The following is a 21,277-nucleotide window of genomic DNA, read 5'->3' as shown; positions in this document are numbered from 1 at the left end:
AATCTTATGGCTTGGGGGTAGAAGCTGTTGAGAAGTCTTTTGGACCTAGACTTGGCACTCCGGTACCGCTTGCCGTGCGGTAGCAGAGAGAACAGTCTATGACTAGGGTGGCTGGAGTCTTTGACAATTTTGAGGGCCTTCCTCTGACACCGCCTGGTATAGAGGTCCTGGATGGCAGGAAGCTTGGCCCCAGTGATGTACTGGGCCGTACGCACAACCCTCTGTAGTGCCTTGCGGTCGGAGGCCAAGCAGTTGCCATACCAGGCGGTGATGCAACCAGTCAGGATGCTCTCGATGGTGCAGCTGTAGAATTTTTTGAGGATCTGAGGACCCATGCCAAATCTTTTCAGTCTCCTGAAAGGTCAATGGAAACAATGGAAACAGGATGCACCTGAGCTCAATTTCAAGTCTCATAGCAAAGGGTCTGAATACTTATGTAAATAAGGTATTTCTACAAAGCTATTCCTGCTTTGTCATTGTGGGGTATTGATGAGGAGAAAAAACAATTTAATCAATTTTAGAATAAGGCTGTGACGTAACAAAATGTGGAAAAAGTCAAGGGGTCTGAATACTTTCCGAATGCACTGTAGCTTTTGTTCATAAGCACATGATTACTGCATTCAATAGCTGTAGGATCAGCAGAGGCATTCAGGGCAGTCAGAGGGACATCAGTTAGGTTACTTACATTGTGTATACCAACGCCCATGGGTTAATGTACATTTGCTGAAGCATTATGACAACTCAGCGACACAATGGTAGCGATTAACTGAGCTGGGATTGGGTCATTGATAAGTCATTGCCTTATAATGCTGTGAAAGGATCCAGGAACCCAAATTATTTGGGTGGATCCCATCCTCCTTATAAAACGAGCTTTGTTTCCAGAAGGTTTCAAAATAAATGTGATACCCACAGAGCTGCAATAGTCACATAGCCAGTTATGGGGGGCTAAAAGTCTGCTGAAACGTTCAATGCCACCAATTAGGGCTAGATGTTATGGGGTGTTTGTTGGTGTCAAGCAGAGACACAATCAGTTCTTTAAAATCCATCTTCAGCTGTTCTGAGCTGCCCTTCATAATGTCATTGTATCCCACATTAACCACGATAGACTTCATTTCCTGATGCAGGTTCAAAATGTTTGGGAGCAGCTTATTGATGTCCTGTACTCGTGCTCCTGGATAGCACAACGTTTTTGCTCTAGGGACTGAGACATTTCTCACCATTGCCCAATACAAAGGCCGGAGAAGGGGTTGGGGAAATCCGCCCTCACACAATTTGTGGAACCTTCATGGGCCCACGAGAAGCAGGATAGCGTACGCCCGCAGTTCCCGGTGATAGGTCCAGACCTCCCTTCAGCAGGCAGAGCGCGGTCAGACCCAGAGAGAGGGAAAGGAGCTGAATTCGATGATGAAGCCGCTGTTGGAGTCAACGTAGACACAGGCAGTCCCAGCGATGAAAGCGCAGGTAGATCAGTCACCAGGCCAGAGAAGCTATTCTTCATGTCGATCTACTTCGGACCTCTTGCAAACACTAGCCCGTTTAGCAGCATGCCGCTGCCTTCGGTTTCCACGACTTGTGACATGGGACGAGCGCTGATTGGAACAATCCTCTTGCTGTCCTCCGTCTACTCCACTACAAGATGGAGGAGGAGAAGCAGATGGAGACAACTTCCTTGGCAGGCAAGTTCCAGGTAGCACAGGCCATTCGGATTGGGAGAGATGACAAGGCTGGGATACATCCATCAAGCCCGAACGACGTCCAGCCACAGGAGTTGAGAATGAGAAAGTTCCAATTTGCGTTTTCCCCAATAGTTCGCACAGAATTGAAATTTGCTCACAAAAGAAAGCCACCTCATTGGAACTCCGGATTGTCAATATTGTCCCGGACAAGAGCATAATAAACACAGCTTCTATAGCGCTGGAAACGTTCATTAGCTATTCCAGGCAAAGCAGGCTCCATTGCAACCTAGCAAGCTGGCTAGTTGGTAAACATCCAATCCAAACCAGCAGGTTTTGACACAAACACATATGAACAAAAGAAAACTTTGGAAACAACAGGCCGAAAGAACAGGTCGAGGTGCAGGAGGTATCGGAGTTGGTGACAGGTAATGATGTAAGTGAGTGAGTTCTGACTGAGTGAGTCCCTGGTAGCTAGGTAGAGGTAGAGGTGGAGGTAGAGAGGTAGAGGTAGAGGTGGAGGTAGCGAGGTAGAGGTAGTGGTAGAGGTAGAGTGGTAGAGGTAGAGCAAGATATATTTACATATATGACTCCATTCATACCTGCTACATTCAAAGTAGATATTTTATCTCTCTCTCTCCTCTCTGCTCAACAAAACATGACAGAACAAAGTAATCAATTATCAGTGCTAGCTGGTGGTTCTGTGTTCCCCAGGGTGAGTTCTGAAAGTACGGATGATTAACACTCAGGTAGCCTCTGCCAAGTCCCCAACAACCGGATGTTCCGGTTTTCAGGGGAAATGAAAAGAGAGCAACCTGACGCGACTTCCGCTTTTGAACGTTAACAAAGCAACAATCCATCTTAACTCCTCCTCCACATTTAATGGATTGGTTGAATAGTGGTTGAATATCTCAATAATTGTTTTATTTTCAGGACCAGTATTTAAGGGTATCTAGTTTCAGGTGTTTCTCTTACGCCTGCTACTTTAGGTTAACACTCAGGTAGACACACAGCAGACAGGAGACTAACCATAAAGGACTTGGTGTTACCTTAGATTTTAAACTGTCATGGTCAAAACATATAGATTCAATGGTTGTAAAGATGGGGAGAGGTCTGTCCGTCATTTTTGACACCACACTCCACAAAGCAAGTCCTGCAGGCTTTAGTTTTATTTTATCTTGATTTTTGTCCAGTCATATGGTCAAGTGCTGCAAAGAAAGACCTAGTTAAGCTGCAGCTGGCCCAGAATAGAGCGGCACATCTTGCTTTTCATTGTAAACCGAGGGCTAATATTAATACTTTGCATGCCGGTCTCTCTTGCCTAAGAGTTGAGGAAAGACTGATTGCGTCACATCTGCACAGACCCACGTGCTCACAACCCCATCTTCAGCGCCCTCATTACTCTCCACCACATGGCCTCAAACTGCACCATTTCTTTTCGCTCTATTTCTCTCAATTCAATTCAAAGGGGCTTTCTTGGCATGGGAAAAATATGTTTACATTGCCAAAGCAAGTCTCTCTCTCTCTCTCTCTCTCTCTCTCTCTCTCTCTCTCTCTCTCTCTCTCTCTCTCTCTCTCTCTCTCTCTCTCTCTCTCTCTCTCTCTCTCTCTCTCTCTCTCTCTCTCTCTCTCTCTCTCTCTCTCTCTCTCTCTCTCTCTCTCCAATGTTGTTGTTTTTTTTCTTCAATTTAAGGGCTTTATTGGCATGGGAAACGTATGTTAACATTGCCAAAGCAAGTGAGGTAGATAGTAAACAAAAGTGAAATAAACAATAAATATTGACAGTAAACATTACACTCAGAAGTTTCAAAAGAATAAAGACATTTCAAATTATGTATATATACAGTGTTGTAACAATGTGCAAATATTTAAAGTACAAATGGGAAAATAAATAAACATAAACATGGGTTGTATTTACAATAGTGTTTGTTCTTAACTGGTTGCCCTTTTCTTGTGGCAACAGGTCACAAATCTTGCAGCTGTGATGGCACACTGTGGTTTTTCACCCAGTAGATAAGGGATTTTTATCAAAATTGGGTTTGTTTTCAAATTCTTTGTGGATCGTTGTAATCTGAGGGAAATATGTCTCTCTAATATGGTCATACATTTGGCAGGAGGTTAGGAAGTGCAGCTCAGTTTCCACCTCATTTTGTGGGCAGTGTGCACATAGCCTGTCTTCTCTTGTGAGCCAGGTCTGCCTACGGTGGCCTTTCTCAATAGCAAGGCTATGCTGACTGAGTCTTTACATAGTCAAAGCTTTCCTTAAGTTTGGGTCAGTCACAATGGTCAGGTATTCTGCCACTGTGTATTCTCTGTTTAGGGCCTAATAGCATTCTAGTTTGCTCTGTTTTTTTGTTAATTCTTTCCAATGTGTCAAGTAATTCTCTTTTTGTTTTCTCATGATTTGGTTGGGTCTAATTGTGTTGTTGTTGTTGTTGTTGTTGTTGTTGTTGTTGTTGTTGTTGTCCTGGGGCTCTGTGGGGTCTGTTTGTGTTTGTGAACAGAGCCCCAGGACCAGCTTACTTAGGGGACTCTTCTCCAAGTTCATCTCTCTGTAGGTGATGTCTTTGTTATGGAAGGTTTGGGAATCGCTTCCTTTTAAGTGGTTATAGAATTTAACGGCTCTTTTCTGGATTTTGATAATTAGCGGGTATTGGCCTAATTCTGCTCTGCATGCATTATTTGGTGTTTTTCGTTGTACACAGAGGATATTTTTGCAGAATTCTGCATGCAGAGTCTCAATCTGGTGTTTGTCCCATTTTGTTAATTCTTGGTTGGTGAGCGGACCCCAGACCTCACAACCATAAAGGGCAATGGGTTCTATAACTGACTCAAGTATTTTTTGCCAGATCCTAATTGGTATGTCAAATTTTATGTTCCTTTTAATGGCATAGAAGGCCCTTCTTGCCTTGTCTCTCAGATCGTTCACAGCTTTGTGGAAGTTACCTGTGTTTAGGCCGAGGTGTGTATAGTTTTTTGATTGCTCTAGGGCAACGGTGTCTAGATGGAATTTGTATTTGTGGTCCTGGCAACTGGACCTTTTTTGGAACACCATTATTTTTGTCTTACTGAGATTTACTGTCAGGGCCCAGGTCTGACAGAATCTGTACAGAAGATATAGGTGCTGCTGTAGGCCCTCCTTGGTTGGTGACAGAAGCACCAGATCATCAGCAAACAGTAGACATTTGACTTCAGATTCTAGTAGGGTGAGCCCGGGTGCTGCAGACTGTTGCCAATTCGTTGATATATATGTTGAAGAGGGTGGGGCTTAAACTGCATCCCTGTCTCACCCCACGTCCCTGTGGAAAGAAATGTGTGTTTTTTGCCAATTTTAACTGTACACTTGTTGTTTGTGTACATGGATTTCATAATGTCGTATGTTTTCCCACCAACCCCACTTTCCATCAATTTGTATAGCAGACCCTCATGCCATATTGAGTCAAAAGCTTTTTTGAAATCAACAAAGCATGAGAAGACTTTGCCTTTGTTTTGGTTTGTTTTCTTGTCGATTAGGGTGTGCAGGGTGAATACGTGGTCTGTCGTACGGTAATTTGGTAAAAAGCCAATTTGACATTTGCTCAGTACATTGTTTTCACTGAGGAAATGAACTAGTCTGCTGTTAATGATAACGCAGAGGAGCTGTTGACGCATATCCCACGGTAGTTATTGGGGTCAAATTTGTCTCCACTTTTGTGGATGGGGTGATCAGTCCTTGGTTCCAAATATTGGGGAAGATGCCAGAGCTAAGGATGATGTTAAAGAGTTTAAGTATAGCCAATTGGAATTTGTGGTCTGTATATTTTATCATTTCATTGAGGATACCATCAACACTACAGGCCTTTTTGGGTTGGCGGGTTTGTATTTTCTCCTGTAGTTCATTCAATGTAATTTTAGAATCCAGTGGGTTCTGGTAGTCTTTAATAGTTGATTCTAAGATTTGCATTTGATCATGTATTTTTTGTTCTTTGTTATAGGGCCAAAAAGATTGGAGAAACAGTTTACCCATACATCTCCGTTTTGGATAGATAGCTCTTCATGTTGTTGTTTGTTTAGTGTTTTCCAATTTTCCCAGAAGTGGTTAGAGTCTATGGATTCTTCAATTATATTGAGCTGATCTCTCTCTGTCTTTCCCTTCTCTCTCCACCCTTTTCCCTCTCTGTCCCTGTTGACAGGGAGAGGGCTGTCAGCCAATCAGTACTTGCTTTTTACCTTTTTTACCCCAGAGTGACATTTCCAAGATGGCTGCTGAGAAGTTTTTAGTTTCTTTCTAACTTTATTCACATCGATCTCATCACTCCCTAGAACAGCCAGACACATTATATTCCCCCAAAGACCTTAAACAAGAGTGATCAGTTAATAATGTACCTGTGGTATTGATCCAACCTAACCTCCAACCTAACCACGCTATATTAAAGCTCTGTGTGTTGTCGCTGCTCAATCATTCTCTTATTGGACTCTTGCAGATTGATAAGCAAAGTTCCTCATAACAAACACTAGTCCTCTGTGGTCGAGGAAGCGAGGGAGAGAAAATACTTATCAGAAAATGAAAAAGGAGTATTACAGACTGATGTAAAGGTTAGATTCAGAAAGCAACATCTCACAACAGGAGAGTTGAAATCAAATCAAAGTCTTCGCATATTCTATTTCAATCTGCACTTTTCCAACACCTTTCAACTAGTTTTGCTATCCTTACCACTCTGACGTGATGTGAAGTGAAGCTCAGACAGGATCGGTGTTTTAGCTGAGCTGGACAGTCTGTCATGGGTTAGGACGTCTCCTGACTAGACCCGTCACCTAGGACAGAGTAGGCTGGGGTTACCGTCATCCCTCAGTGTCACTTTTAGTCTCTCTTTCCCACTACTTCTCTCTCTCTTTTTCTCTCCCACATTTTCTCCTACTATCTCTCTCTCCCTCTCTTTCTCGCTCTGATCCTCCCTCACTCTTTCCCCTCTCCTCTCCTCTCTCCTCTGTTGTGATGTGATGTGCAGTTTTAGATTCCTACAGGACAGGAAGCTGAACCATCCTAACCTCACTATCTATTAGACCCCATCAGCAGGCCCCATCAGCAAATCAAATCAAATTGTATTTGCCACATGGGCCGAATACAACAGGTGTTGACCTTACAGTGAAATGCTTACTTACAAGCCATTAACCAACAATGCAATTTTAAGAAAAAAAGTATTAAGTAAAAAATAGATGAGTAAAAAATTAAATAACAGTAGGGAGGCTATATACAGGGGGTACCGGTACAGAGTCAATGTGCGGGGGCACAAGTTAGCCCCATCAACAGGTTCTACCGCAGGTAGGCAGAACAACTTGGGTCTCAACACTGGTCATTTCTTTACATGACAGAGAGAGAGAGGTGTGGGGAGAGAGAGAGAGAGTGAAGGGAGAGATGCAAAAAGAGAGATGCAAAGAGGGAGGGAGGGATGGAGGGGATGGAGGGGGGAACTGGAGAGAGGGAGAGGGAGAGGGAGAGAGGAGACCAAGAGACACACACACACCGACTAGCCCAGCTGTCAGCACCTCTCATTGGTCTAAGATAGCCTCTATGTGACACTGATTACTAAAAGCCCTGATTCAGAGCTTCTCTCCTCCTGCTCTGTTTGGCCACAAATACAGTTGGCTCAGCCACACACACAAGCACACACACACACACACACACACACACACCACACACACACACACGCAAGCACACACACACACACAAACACACATTCACACACGCAAGCACACCACACACACACACACACACACACATTAAACCACATTTCATCTCATTTCATTTAACAATCACCTCCTCCTCCTCCTCTGGGATTCAGGCTTTCATTAAAAAGAGCCATAAAGGCCAACCACTTGTCTTCTGCTTCTATTTAAAATCTAGTTATTGGTCGTGTTCAGAGTGTAAATAAATACTAAATAGCATTATTGCTCAGTGAGGCTTCCACTGCTGGGGGTTACGACGGGCGGGTGGGTAGCGGCGCGGGCATGAAAGGGGATGAACTGCAGCATTCATGTATCCCAAATGGCACCCTATTCCCTATATAGTGCAGTACTTAAATGGTTTTATTGAATTTTAAAACATACAGTCCACCTGCAGTGGATCTGCTCAACATTTACATTCCCGTCATTTAACAGACACTACCAAGGGACAGACACTACCAAGGACACTACCAAGGGCACATCGACAGATCTCCCCCCCCCTATCCATTGTCCTCTTTTATAGCTGAAATAATGTTTTTTCTGGCTTGTGTCTCTTTACTTTTGTTGTTCAGTGAGGGTTGCCACCGCCATGCTCTCTCTTCCTATCTGCCTCTTTCTTTCTTTCTTTCTTTCTCTCTCTTTCTCCCTTTCGCTCTCTTTCGATCTCTTTCGCTCTCTCTTTCTCTCTCTCAGCCTCTCTCTCTGTTGTCTTAGTTAATCTGTATTCCCTTTTTGTCAAACCCAATCCTTTCTTCAAAGCAGCACCTGCAGAAGCTATATCCTCCTCTCTCATTGGTTGCACATTCATTGTTTGCACATTGGTTTGGCCAGCTTTATTCCACAATAATACCAGTAAACAACTGAACTCAGAATTGCCAATGTCATTTTGACTTTTTGTTATAGGCTATGTGCCCTATTTGTAATGTAATTGGGTAATATTTGATATAAAGGCTATATTGTATACATCACATGCGACTCATAAATAATACTATGCATTTAATGGACTAAGTCTGTTAAAAAGTAAATCTGACTCCATTTAACATTATAGTAAAACCATGTGCAATCAAGTAGTATGCGTTTAGCTAGGCACAATCAAGGAATGGTCATGAGAAGCGAATATCAAAGGAAGTATTATTTAATAACTTTGTAAAATAAATGGATTCACATACAAGGTATAAAGCTTAAGTTACAAGGCAATAAGGACATTGTGAATGTCATGGATACATTAGAACTAGTAGATATATGGAGGCTTAAATATCCTGATCTAGTGAGATATACATGGCGGAGACTCGATCAAGCTAGTCGTCTTGACTTCTTTCTTATCTCATTCTCGTTGGCACCAAAAGTTAAGAAAGTGTTGATAGGGGACAGAATGCGGTCGGACCATCATATAATTGGCATATACATTACTCTTACTGAATTTCCACATGGGCGAGGATATTGGAAATTTTATCAAAGCCTATTGGATGATAATTTATTTATAATTAGAACAAAGGAATTTATAACTTACTTTTTCCGACATAACATAGGTACAGCAAATCCCCTTATTGTGTGAGACACCTTTAAATGTGCCTTTAGAGGCCATGCAATTCAGTACTCATCTCGAAAACAAAAGCAATTTAGGTCAAAATAGTTTGTACTAACAAAGGAAATAGAAAGTCTAACAGAACAGATAGATGGCAATAAAAACTGTACCATAGAGGCTCAGAATAAATTAGAGGAAAAACAAAAAGAAACTGAGAAACTTATTCAAGAAAGATCAAGTGTAATATATTATACAAATAAAGCAAACTGGATGGAATATGGGGAAAAATGCACAAAATTATTTTTTAATCTTCAACATAGGAATGCTACCAAAAAGAATTTAATGAAACTGGTTACAATTGACAGAGTCACCCATGATTCACCAAATGATATTTTGAAGGAGGAAACAAAGTACTTTAAGCATATGTTTTCTTTTCAGTCGCCTCCATCTCCTCTAACTGAAGCTAATTGAAGAGATTTTTTTTCTATTGATAATGTAAAATGAACAGCCATACAGAAAGACTCATGTGAAGGTGAAATTACAGAGGAGGAACTTCTGGATGCAATTAAAGACTTTAAGTCCGGGAAAACTCCAGGATTGGATGGCATACCAGTCAAGGTATACCAAACCTTTTTATATATACTAAGAGGACCGTTATTAGCATGTTTTAACCACTCCTATGTAAATGGTAGATTATCTGACACTCAAGAAGAAGGTATGATCTTATTATTACTGAAACAGGAAACAAGTGGAAAATATAAAGATCCAGTCCATTAAAAAAATTGGAGGCCCCTTACACTTCAGTGTTGTGATGCAAAAATTCTAGCAAAATGTATAGCGCATAGAATTAAAAAAGGTATTATCGGATATTATTCATTCTAATCAGACATGTTTTTTACATGGAAGATACATTGGAGATTTTATAAGGCAAGTATTGGAAACAATAGAACACTATGGAAAATCTTGGAAACCAGGCCTGCTATTCATAGCAGACTTCGAAAAGGCATTTGATAAAGTACGACTGGGGTTTATATATAAATGCCTGGAGCTTTTCAATTTAGGAGAATCTCTTATAAAATGGGTCAAAATCATGTATAGTAACCCTAGGTGTAAAATAGTAAATAATGGCTATTTCTCAGAAAGTTTTAAACTGTCAAGAGGAGTGAAACAAGGTTGTTCACTATCGGCATATCTATTTATTGTGGCCATCGAGATGTTAGCTATTAAAATCAGATCCAATATTAATATCAGAGGATTAGAAATCCAGGGCTTAAAAACAAAGGTGTCATTGTACGCTGATGATTCATGTTTTCTTTTAAATCCACAACTAGAATCCCTCCACAGCCTCATAGAGGATCTAGATACATTTTCTAACCTCTCTGGATTACAACCAAATTATGACAAATGTACTATATTACGGGGCGGCAGGTAGCTTAGTGGTTAAGAGCGTTGTGCCAGTAACCGAAAGGTCGCTTGTTCTAATCCCCGAGCCGACTAGGTGAAAAATCTGTAGATGTGCCCTTGAGCAAGGCACGTAACCCTAATTGCTCATGTAAGTCACTCTGGATAAAGCATCTGCTAAATGACTAAAATGAAATGAAATGAATTACGTATTGGATCATTAAAAAATAGAATTTTTACATTACCATGTAGTTTATCAATAAAATGGTCTGATGGTGATGTGGATATACTCGGAATACATATCCCAAAGGAAATAAATGATCTCACTTCAATACATTTTAATACAAAGTTAGCAAAAATAGATAAGATCTTGCTACAATGGAAAGGTAAATACCTGTCAATTTGTGGAAAAATCACCCTGATTAACTCTTTAGGATTATCCCAGTTTACCTATTTGCTTATGGTCTTGCCTACGCCTAGCGCACAGTTTTTTAAATTATATGAGAAAAAAATATTCCATTTTATTTGGAACGGCAAGCCAGACAAAATTAAAAGGGCCTATTTATATAATGAACAGTGGCGGCTGGCCGATAGAGGGCGCTAGGGCGCCGCCCCCTTAAATAAAATTATTTAAAAAAATAAAATAAAAAATAAATAAAAATAATAATAATAATAATAAAAACATCAGTATGTCAATATTTGTGTGTTTGAAATATGGAATGCACACAGTAATATGTGTAAGATATGATAGAAAATCATATTCGCAACCTTTCCTCTGCCTGTCAAACGCCTCGTCAGCTCTGGGCGATACAGAAAGTGCCCCGAGGAGGCGGGTCTACGTAGCAGTTAAGCCAATTGCTAATTTAAGATATGAATGTATGACATAAAATGTAGCCAATCAGCGATCTTAAATCGAATCCAAGGAGGGCGATTATTTTATCGCCCCAAGCTCGCCCCTGATAAAATAAGGACCGGGCTCCAGTGGCGCCATTTTTACTAGACGACAATGGCGAGCGCAAACGTTACTCCTCCAAGACCCAACCCTAACTCGGTGAAATCTCTCCTCCAAGATCCGTTTGAGAGGAGAACTTTGTCAGAGAAAGTTCGGGTGAAAGAGCTGGGCCCAGATCAACCTGACCTCTCAATCAGACAGCAGGCTAGCGAGAAAGGGAAGCAGTATATGCGCGGCTTCTCCCGTAGCTGGTACACCAGGAAGGCTTGGCTAGCTGGGTGCACTGATGCTAATGCTTTATTTTGCTTTCCGTGCTTGCTTTTTAAAACGACGGGGTCAGATTCAGCATGGACAGGTACCGGAGTGAGGGATATGAAGCACCTGTCAGAGAAGGTAAAGAAACATGAGAACACCAGGGCACACATGGACAACTCTGTAAAGCTAGCTGTATTAGGAAGGGTGAACATTGCTACGCAGCTGGATGACGGCCACAGGATTGCGGTGAGGAAACACAATGAGGAGGTGGATAAAAACAGGCACATTCTATCCAAAATTATCGATTGTGTGAAGTTCTGTGGGGCTTTTGAGTTGGCCTTGCGTGGGCACGAGGAGACTGACTCCTCGGACAACCCCGGCATTTTCCGGGGCTTAGTGGATTTTGTTGCCTCCCTCGACAGTGTGCTGGAGGAGCACCTGAAGACAGCTACCGTTTTTAAGGGCACGTCAAAGACGATACAGAACGAGCTGTTGGACTGTATGCTGTCAGTGTGTCACGGTCGTCTATGTCGTCCAAGTATGACCAAGGCGCAGCGTGTCCAAGAAACATGACTTTATTAAATAAACGTTATCGAACTACAAACAAAAGACGACTCAATGAAGTCCACGGTACACTGACCAAAAGGAACAAAAACCCACAACTCCCACAGGAAAACATACAAATAAATATGGCTCCCAATCAGAGATAACGAGCCGACAGCTGCCACTCGTTACCTCCGATTGGGAGTCATTGACCAAACCTAGAAATGAACGTGACAGAAATGCAAACATAGAAATACACCCAAAACCCAACAAAACAAAATACACCCTGGCTCAAATACAAACGTCCCGGAGCCAGAGTGTCACAGTACCCCCCCCTAAAGGTGCGAACTCCGGTCGCACCAGCATCCAGTCTAGGGGAGGGTCTGGGTGGGCGTCTGTCCACGGTGGCGGTTCTGGCCCTGGTCGTGGTCCCCACCCCACCTTAGTCACTATCCGATTCCGTAGCCTCCTCCACATGACCACCCCCCAACTAAACCCCACTGGATTAAGGGGCGGCACCGGACTAAAGGGCAGCACCGGACTAAGGGGCCGCACCGGACTAAGGGGCAGTACCGGACTAAGGGGCAGCACCAGGATAAGGGGCAGCACCGGGCTAAGGGACAGCACCGGACTCAATGGCGGATCCTGGCTGGCTGGCTCTGGCGGATCCTGGCTGGACGGCTCTGGCGGATCCTGGCTGGACGGCTCATGGCTGGCTGAAGGATCTGGCTGCTCATGGCTGGCTGACGGATCTGGCTGCTCATGGCTGGCTGACGGATCTGGCTGCTCATGGCTGGCCGACGGATCTGGCTGCTCATGGCTGGCCGACGGATCTGGCTGCTCATGGCTGGCCGACGGATCTGGCTGCTCATGGCTGGCCGACGGATCTGGCTGCTCATGGCTGGCTGAAGGATCTGGCTGCTCATGGCTGGCTGACGGATCTGGCTGCTCATGGCTGGCGGAAGGCTCTGGCTGATCCTGTCTGGCGGAAGGCTCTGGCTGATCCTGTCTGGCGGAAGGCTCTAGCGGCCCCGGTCTGGCGGACGGCTCTGAAGGCTCATGGCAGACGGGCGGCTTTGCAGGCTCAGTCCAGACGGCCAGTTCAAGCGCCTTTGGGCAGACGGGCAGTTCAGGCCCCGTTGGGCAGACGGCAGACTCTGGCCGTCTGAGGCGCACCGTAGGCCTGGTGCGTGGTGCCGGAACTGGAGGTACCGGGCTGAGGACACGCATCTCAGGGCTAGTGCGGGGAGAAGCAACAGGGCATGCTGGACCCTGGGAACGCACATAAAGCCTAGTGCGGGGAGAAGGAACAGGGCATGCTGGACCCTGGGGACGCACATCAGGCCTAGTGCGGAGAGCAGCAACAGGGCATGCTGGACCCTGGGGACGCACATAAGGCCTAGTGCGGAGAGCAGCAACAGGACGCACAGGACTCGGGGAACACACAGGAGGCTTGGTGCGTGGTGTAGGCACTGGTGGTACTGGGCTGGAGCGGGGAGGTGGCGCCGGAAATACCGGACCGTGCAGGCTTACTGGCCCCCTTGAGCACTGAGCCTGCCCAACCTTACCCGGGTTGATGCTCCCCGTTGCCCGACCAGTACGGGGAGGTGGAATAACCCGCACCGGCCTATGTGGGCGAACCGGGAACACCATGCGTAAGGCTGGTGCCATGTACGCCGGCCCGAGAAGACGCACTGGTAGCCGGATGCGTTGGGCCGGCTTCATGACATCTGGCTCAACGCTCACTCTAACCCGGCCGATACGTGGAGCTGGAATGTACCGAACCGGGCTATGCCTGCGTACAGGAGACACCATGCGCTCTACTGCGTAACACGGTGTCTGCCCGTACTCTCGCTCTCCACGGTCAGTCCAGGGAGTAGGCGCAGGTCTCCTACCCGACTTCGCCACACTCCCTTTAAGCCCCCCCCCCAAGAAATTTTTGGGTGGTACCCACGGGCTTCCAGCCTTGACTCCGTGCTGCCTCCTCATACCGCCTCCTCTCGGCTTTAGCTGCCTCCAGCTCTTCACGAGGGCGGCGATATTCTCCCGGTTGTGCCCAAGGACCCCTTCCAGCCAGTATCTCCTCCCATGTCCATGAATCCTTTGGAGCTGGGTCCTGTTGCCGCTTGACACGCTGCTTGGTCCTCTTATGGTGGGTTTTTCTGTCACGGTCGTCTATGTCGTCCAAGTATGACCAAGGCGCAGCGTGTCCAAGAAACATGACTTTATTAAATAAACGTTATCGAACTACAAACAAAAGACGACTCAATGAAGTCCACGGTACACTGACCAAAAGGAACAAAAACCCACAACTCCCACAGGAAAACATACAAATAAATATGGCTCCCAATCAGAGATAACGAGCCGACAGCTGCCACTCGTTACCTCCGATTGGGAGTCATTGACCAAACCTAGAAATGAACGTGACAGAAATGCAAACATAGAAATACACCCAAAACCCAACAAAACAAAATACACCCTGGCTCAAATACAAACGTCCCGGAGCCAGAGTGTCACAGTGCTTAAGGATTACATCCTGGAGGAAGTAAAGAGTGCTGATTTTATCGCCATTCAAGCTGACGAGACGACTGACGTTTCCACCCACTGCCAGTTGGTGCTTGTGATACGCTACATCGATGCTAAAAGTAACGTCCAAGAGCGTATTTTCGAGTTCATTTTGATCGAGAACGCAACCGCCGACACCATCGCTACAGCGCTGCTGGAGAGGCTCAGCACCATACTCTCACATGGACAAAAGGCCAAACTTATTGCCCAGGCTTACGACGGAGCAAGTGTGATGAGGGGAGCCACCGGCGGAGTGCAGCGTAAAATAGTGGATGTGTACGAAAATGCGCACTACGTCCACTGCTATGCACATCAGCTGAACCTCATCATGCAGCAGGCTACTTCACGCATCCCCAGGATCGGCACTTTCTTTTCCGACCTTGCAGGATTTTCTGCTTTCTTCTCCAGGTCTCCCAAGCGAACCACCGTGCTTGACGAAGTGGTTGCGCATAGACTCCCCAGAGCCTCTACAACACGGTGGAACTTCCACAGTCGCGCTGTAAACACTGTGTACGAGTACAGGGATGACCTCCTAACGTGTTTCCAGACCATCAGAGACTCTGGGAACTTTGATGCCCCGACTGTCAGAGAGGCGGGGGGCTTTGTGAGGATGCTCGAAGACGAGGCTTTCTGTTTTTTCCTGGCACTGTTCCACAAGATCATGCCAAATGTGGACATGCTTTTCAGCCAGCTGCAGAAGAGGAACATCGACCCTGTCTTCATTAAAGCACTTGTCCAGAGGTTCACAGACAGCATGCTAACAATCAGGTAAATAACTATATTTACTATTGGCTGATAAAGATGTTGTTAGAAAGATGAATAGTTCACTTACAACAGTTTAAAAGCCTAAATGTGTCTGGTCATCAAAGTGAGTGATTATCATAGAGCCGTCACAATTATATTTGTTTTAGTATTTTAAAAGGAAAGAGAAGACACAATCAGACGTTGATAATAATGCAGGAAAGTACTACACAGTTTGTAATAATTATTCAGGTGTCCACCAGGTCAATTTCTAGAAGAGGCCTAGTTGTTATTGAAGATTAACTTTATTGCTAAGTGCACAGCAGAACAAAATGATGTTGCATCCCTCTCACAAATGTAATAGAAAAAGGCTTTAAAACGTAATAACATCAGTTAATTATGTACATCACAGGTTAAAAGCAGTTACTAGACATAGTTTGTGTGTATATACACACTATCTGTCTGTCTGTCTGTCTGTCTGTCTATATATATATATATATATATATATATATATATATATATATATATAAAAGTCACTGGTTGTGTGTTGAGGGGGAATTACAGTGAGTTAAGAAGTCTGATTGCAAGTTATCAAATTAAACTTTATTTTTTGGACCCAGGGCCTCAATTCCCTCTTTGTGTGGGGACAGCGCATCTGACGAGCAGCAACAGCCCATCAAGCGACGGAGGATGCTGGGACCAGGAGAACAACAGAGGTTGGCTATAGAGGTAAGTTGTGATGTAATTGTCAGTGTTTCCCCCTAGAACTTTTTTCAGGCCTGGTAGTATGTAGCCAAAACCCTGAACAATCAGCACCTTGGTAATCATATACTTGAGTTGGACATAGGCATGTGTCAGTCAGGATCACTTGCATCAAAATAGCTTAATTGCAAATTAAAGCTGATGATGTATCTTTTACAGGTATGTGATACCATCCTGAGTCATGCCAAAGAGAGGTTCTCCTTCACCCAGCACCTCATCAGCGCAACACTATTGCACGGAGAGTTGTTCCCACAACACAGTGTGAAGTTCCCCGATACAGCGCTTGAAACAACCGTGGAGGCGTACCCCATGTTGAACAAGGCCAAGCTCAAAACCGAACTGTCCCTCATCTATGAGAACAGTGAGTTCAAGGCTTGTAGTGGTGCAGTGCCCCTGTACCAGTTCTTCATGGAGAACAACCTTCAGAGCACTTTCACAGAGACTGCCAGCCTCCTCAAGATCCTCATCACCACACCCATGACAACTGCTGAGTCAGAAAGGTGCTTCTCTACACTGAAAAGGATCAAGACCTTCCTGAGAAACAGCATGACACAGGATCGCCTGAACGCTCTGGCCATGCTCTCCATGGAGAAGAAACTTGTCAGGGACATTCCTGACTTTAATCAAAGGGTCATTGAGAGGTTTGCCACTCAGAAGGACAGACGGGCAAAATTCCTGTACAAATAAGATGACAGACACACACACACAGAGCAGCTCTGGCCGCATGTTTCTTTGTATATAGTTGACCTTAGCATAAAAAATCCAGTTATATATGGTACTCTAGAAAGTCTTAATAGTGTCTTTGCTAATATTACTGTATATATGTTGTTTTGTATCAATTAATTGTTGCAGTTCTGGAGCACATTAACAATTAGTCACATTTAGTATGATCATAAAATACTGTATGCTATTCTTCCAGTCAAAGGTTTGAGTTCATCCACTTGATATCCATTTCTATATTATACATCCTTTTATACAGTGTAAGATTTCCTATAAACTTTATAATAATTTCATGTTATTGTCCACTTTCCACTCTGTTCTGACAGCATGCCTGTTGCGTTGCCTGTTTACTACCAATGGTGAAAAGTTCACTTTAAATGCAAATGAAAGGCTTGGGTTTGTGTAATATGTTTTTGTGTAAGAATGCCTCAACTTTTTAATATTGGCATTAAATAATTACTGAATGTTTCACTGAGCACTGCTGTCCTGCAGTTTGTGTTAAAATATATCGCGATGGTTACAGGAAAAAAAAAGTATGGCACAGCCCCACCGAGAATATTTTTCACCAGCCGCCACTGATAATGAATATGAATTCGGAGGACAGAAATGATTAAATATTAAAGCATTAGACCTATCACTAAAAGCTTCAGTCATACAAAAGTTATACTGTCTCACCCAATGCTCAAGAATGGCCTTTTTCCCTTTAATCAGATTACAACCACTCATTTTCAGTTATTTGAAAAGGAAATCATCTCCCAAATATCACTATTTCTAAAACAAGCCATAGAAAGTTGGTTGCAATTTCAATTTATCCTCCAGAAACGACAGAACAAATAATGCAACAAATATTGTGGTTAAATTCAAATATAGTAATTGACAAAAAACCTTTATTTTTTGACAAAATGTTTAAAAAAGGTATAATCTTCATAAATGATATCATCGGTAGGACTGGTGGAGTTATGTCACACATGCAGCTAACAAAAACATATGGAAATGTCTGCTCTACCCAAAATTACAACCAAATAATTGCAGCCTTACCGCAAAAATGGAAGAGGAAAGTGGAAGGGGGAGAAAGTAAGGAACTTGTCTGTCGGCCTTGCATTAAAGAACATAATTGGTTAAGGAAAACTGTGATAAATAAAAAAGTATATCAGTTTCATTTAAGGACCAAAGGATTGACAGCCGTCCCATATAGATTGCAAAATAGTTGGGAAGAGATTTTATGTGTTTATGAACTGACACGCAAAACGACACCGGATTCAAAAATTAGAATCTTTCAATTTAAATTATTTTATAAAATTCTTGCTACCAATAGAATGTTTTTTTATATGGGGGATACAATCTTCCCAGCTCTGCAGATTTTGCTGTGAAGAGACAGAATCATTAGATCATTTGTTTTGGTTCTGTCCATTTGTAGCTTGTTTTTGGAATGGCTAAAGGATTGCAATATTTACCTGGAGCTAACCTTGCAGATAGCAATACTGGGTGATCTGAAAAGTCATAGTCAATCGATCAATAATATAATAATACTTTTAGCAAAAATGTTTATTTTTAATTCACAATCTGTAGAAGCAATGAGAATAGAAAGGTTCAGAACTTTTGTAAAACATCACAGTACAGTTGAAATATATATGGCAAATAGAAATCCTATATGGATGGTGTTAAGAGATAGATGGGAGGTGTTGAATAGAGTTGAAGGATGGGACTAATAACAAATAACAACAAATAATAACAAGATAACTAATAATGTAAGCATACTGTGTCCATAATAAGTATATAGGTTGTATGTTGGGAGCTTTTGGGAAAGAGCACAGTTATAAAGATATGGCATATAGAACCAAACCGAATGGACATCATGAAAATGATCGGAGAGGTTGAGAGTAGAAGAAGTTCAGGAGCAAAAAAAAATACAATTGAATTATTGTAAAATTGACTGTGTCCATAAAATGTAGATAGTAAGTATAAGCTGGAAGTAGAGGCCTAAGCATTGTTGTTCACCAATTTACCCCAAGTAGGGAAAGGATGGCGGGGTTGGAAAGTAATAAAGGGGAGTATATATATATATAAAACATGGGGGATTGGAAGTGATGCAGACAATTAGATTGATGGAAGTTACAATCTATCTGCAATATTAAGCTGATCTACCCCCAAGTAAAAAAAAATTAAAAAAATAAAAAAAGTTACAAGGCAATACTGACATTAACAAAGCTTAATTTTAGACATATAAAGTGAGGGAAAAAAGTATTTGATCCCGTGCTGATTTTGAACGTTTGCCCACTGACAAAGAAATTATCAGTCTATAATTTTAATGGTAGGATTATTTGAACAGTTAAAGACAGAATAACAACAACAAAATCCAGAAAAACGCATGTCAAAAATGTTATAAATTGATTAGCATTTTAATGAGGGAAATAAGTATTTGACCCCATCTCAATAAGAAATATTTCTGGCTCCCAGGTGTCTTTTATACAGGTAACGAGCTGAGATTAGGAGCACACTCTTAAAGGGAGTGCTCCTAATCTCAGTTTGTTACCTGTATAAAAGACACCTGTCCACAGAAGCAATCAATCAATCAGATTCCAAACTCTCCACCATTGCCAAGACCAAAAAGCTCTCCAAGGATGTCAGGGACAAGATTGTAGACCTACACAAGGCTGGAATGGGCTACAAGACCATCGCCAAGCAGCTTGGTGAGAAGGTGACAACAGTTGGTGCGATTATTCGCAAATGGAAGAAACACAAAAGAACTGTCAATCTCCCTCGGCCTGGGGCTCCATGCAAGATCTCACCTCGTGGAGTTGCAATGATCATGAGAACAGTGAGGAATCAGCCCAGAACTACATGGGAGGATCTTGTCAATGATCTCAAGGCAGCTGGGACCATAGTCACCAAGAAAACGATTGGTAACACACTACGCCGTGAAGGACTGAAATCCTGCAGCGCCCGCAAGGTCCCCCTGCTCAAGAAAGCACATATACAGGCCCGTCTGAAGATTGCCAATGAACATCTGAATGATTCAGAGGAGAACTGGGTGAAAGTGTTGTGGTCAGATGAGACCAAAATTGAGCTCTTTGGCATCAACTCAACTCGCCGTGTTTGGAGGAGGAGGAATGCTGCCTATGACCCCAAGAACACCATCCCCACCATCAAACATGGAGGTGGAAACATCATGCTTTGGGGGTGTTTTTCTGCTAAGGGGACAGGACAACTTCACCGCATCAAAGGGACGATGGACGGGGCCATGTACCGTCAAATCTTGGGTGAGAACCTCCTTCCCTCAGCCAGGGCATTGAAAATGTGTCGTGGATGGGTATTCCAGCATGACAATGACCCAAAACACACGGCCAAGGCAACAAAGGAGTGGCTCGAGAAGAAGCACATTAAGGTCCTGGAGTGGCCTAGCCAGTCTCCAGACCTTAATCCCATAGAAAATCTGTGGAGGGAACTGAAGGTTCGAGGGTTTTGCAGAGGGTACTAAGTCATGTTTTGTAAGTACTAAGTCATGTTTTGCAGAGGGGTCAAATACTTATTTCCCTCATTAAAATGCAAATCAATTTATAACATTTTTGACATGTGTTTTTCTGGATTTTGTTGTTGTTATTCTGTCTCTCACTGTTCAAATAAACCTACCATTAAAATTATAGACTGATCATGTCTTTGTCAGTGGGCAAACGTACAAAATCAGCAGGGGATCAAATACTTTTTTCCCTCACTGTATGTATCTGAAACTTATCCACTGAGGAGAACTCTGATGCTATCTATATGGATGTATGATCTCTGTGGTAACTTATATCTCTGCAGGGTGAACTCTAAACTACTGTATGCAAATAGGTTTTATTGTCTTTAGGAATCCAGTTGCGTTGGACTCATCCCCCACTCAACCCTTTGAATGCTGTGACATCCTATGGTGATTGGGACTGAGTGATCAGGTTACTGTAACTAGGTATCGTTTGATTGGTCAATGGTGGTTGGTTTTTGTTTGAAAAACTCTCCCCTTCAAATGTTCTAAATGCAATGAAAGGCCTTTGTTCTGCTTGTCATGTATCCTGCCCATGGAAAAAGGCTGTAGAATAAACTCTAATTTCCTATAGGCGTCTGGCTTGTTAATGCTTTGCCTTGTAACTCTAAGACCTTCATGCCTAGAATAATATCTTATCCAGAGCGACTAGGGTAAAGGGCCTTGTTCAAGGGCACATCGACAGATATTTTTATCTAGTCGGCTCCGGGATTCAAACCAGCAATTCTTTCGATTACTGGCCCAACGCTCTTAACTACTAGGTGACCTGCCGCCTTGTAATACTTGTTGATGCTTTGTAACTGAACCTTTATGCCTTCTATGTGAATCGTTAATTTTACCACGATATTAAATCTATGATATTAAATCCATTCTCAGACATTTCTTGACCTTCCTATTACTGCAACTCAACTATAGTTTTT

At 43.1% G+C, this 21,277-nt stretch overlaps 1 protein-coding gene across 1 annotated transcript; it reads left to right on the top strand.

Annotated features, from left to right (window-relative positions):
- Positions 1-15,984: 15,984 nt before the first annotated feature.
- LOC311118772 (zinc finger MYM-type protein 1-like) lies at positions 15,985-17,314 on the top strand. The gene is made up of 2 exons (XM_084193551.1): positions 15,985-16,087; positions 16,280-17,314. The coding sequence occupies exons 1-2, from the start codon at positions 16,049-16,051 to the stop codon at positions 16,805-16,807; spliced, it is 567 nt and encodes a 188-aa protein (XP_084049677.1). The 5' UTR covers positions 15,985-16,048; the 3' UTR covers positions 16,808-17,314.
- The last annotated feature ends 3,963 nt before the right edge of the window (positions 17,315-21,277 follow it).

Source organism: Coregonus lavaretus (assembly GCF_964263955.1).
Source record: "Coregonus lavaretus genome assembly, contig: HAP1_SCAFFOLD_2933, whole genome shotgun sequence".
Classification (NCBI taxonomy): Eukaryota; Metazoa; Chordata; class Actinopteri; order Salmoniformes; family Salmonidae; genus Coregonus; species Coregonus lavaretus.
The sequence above is the reverse complement of the archived record's forward strand: the minus strand, read 5'-3'. Positions and strand labels throughout refer to the sequence as shown.

Bases quoted from the DNA above. Each gene is read 5' to 3' on its own strand.
- LOC311118772 (XM_084193551.1), top strand. From the start codon at position 16,049: ATGCTGGGACCAGGAGAACAACAGAGGTTGGCTATAGAG. The intron at 16,088-16,279 runs GTAAGTTGTGAT...TATCTTTTACAG, and splicing joins AACAGAGGTTGGCTATAGAG to GTATGTGATACCATCCTGAG.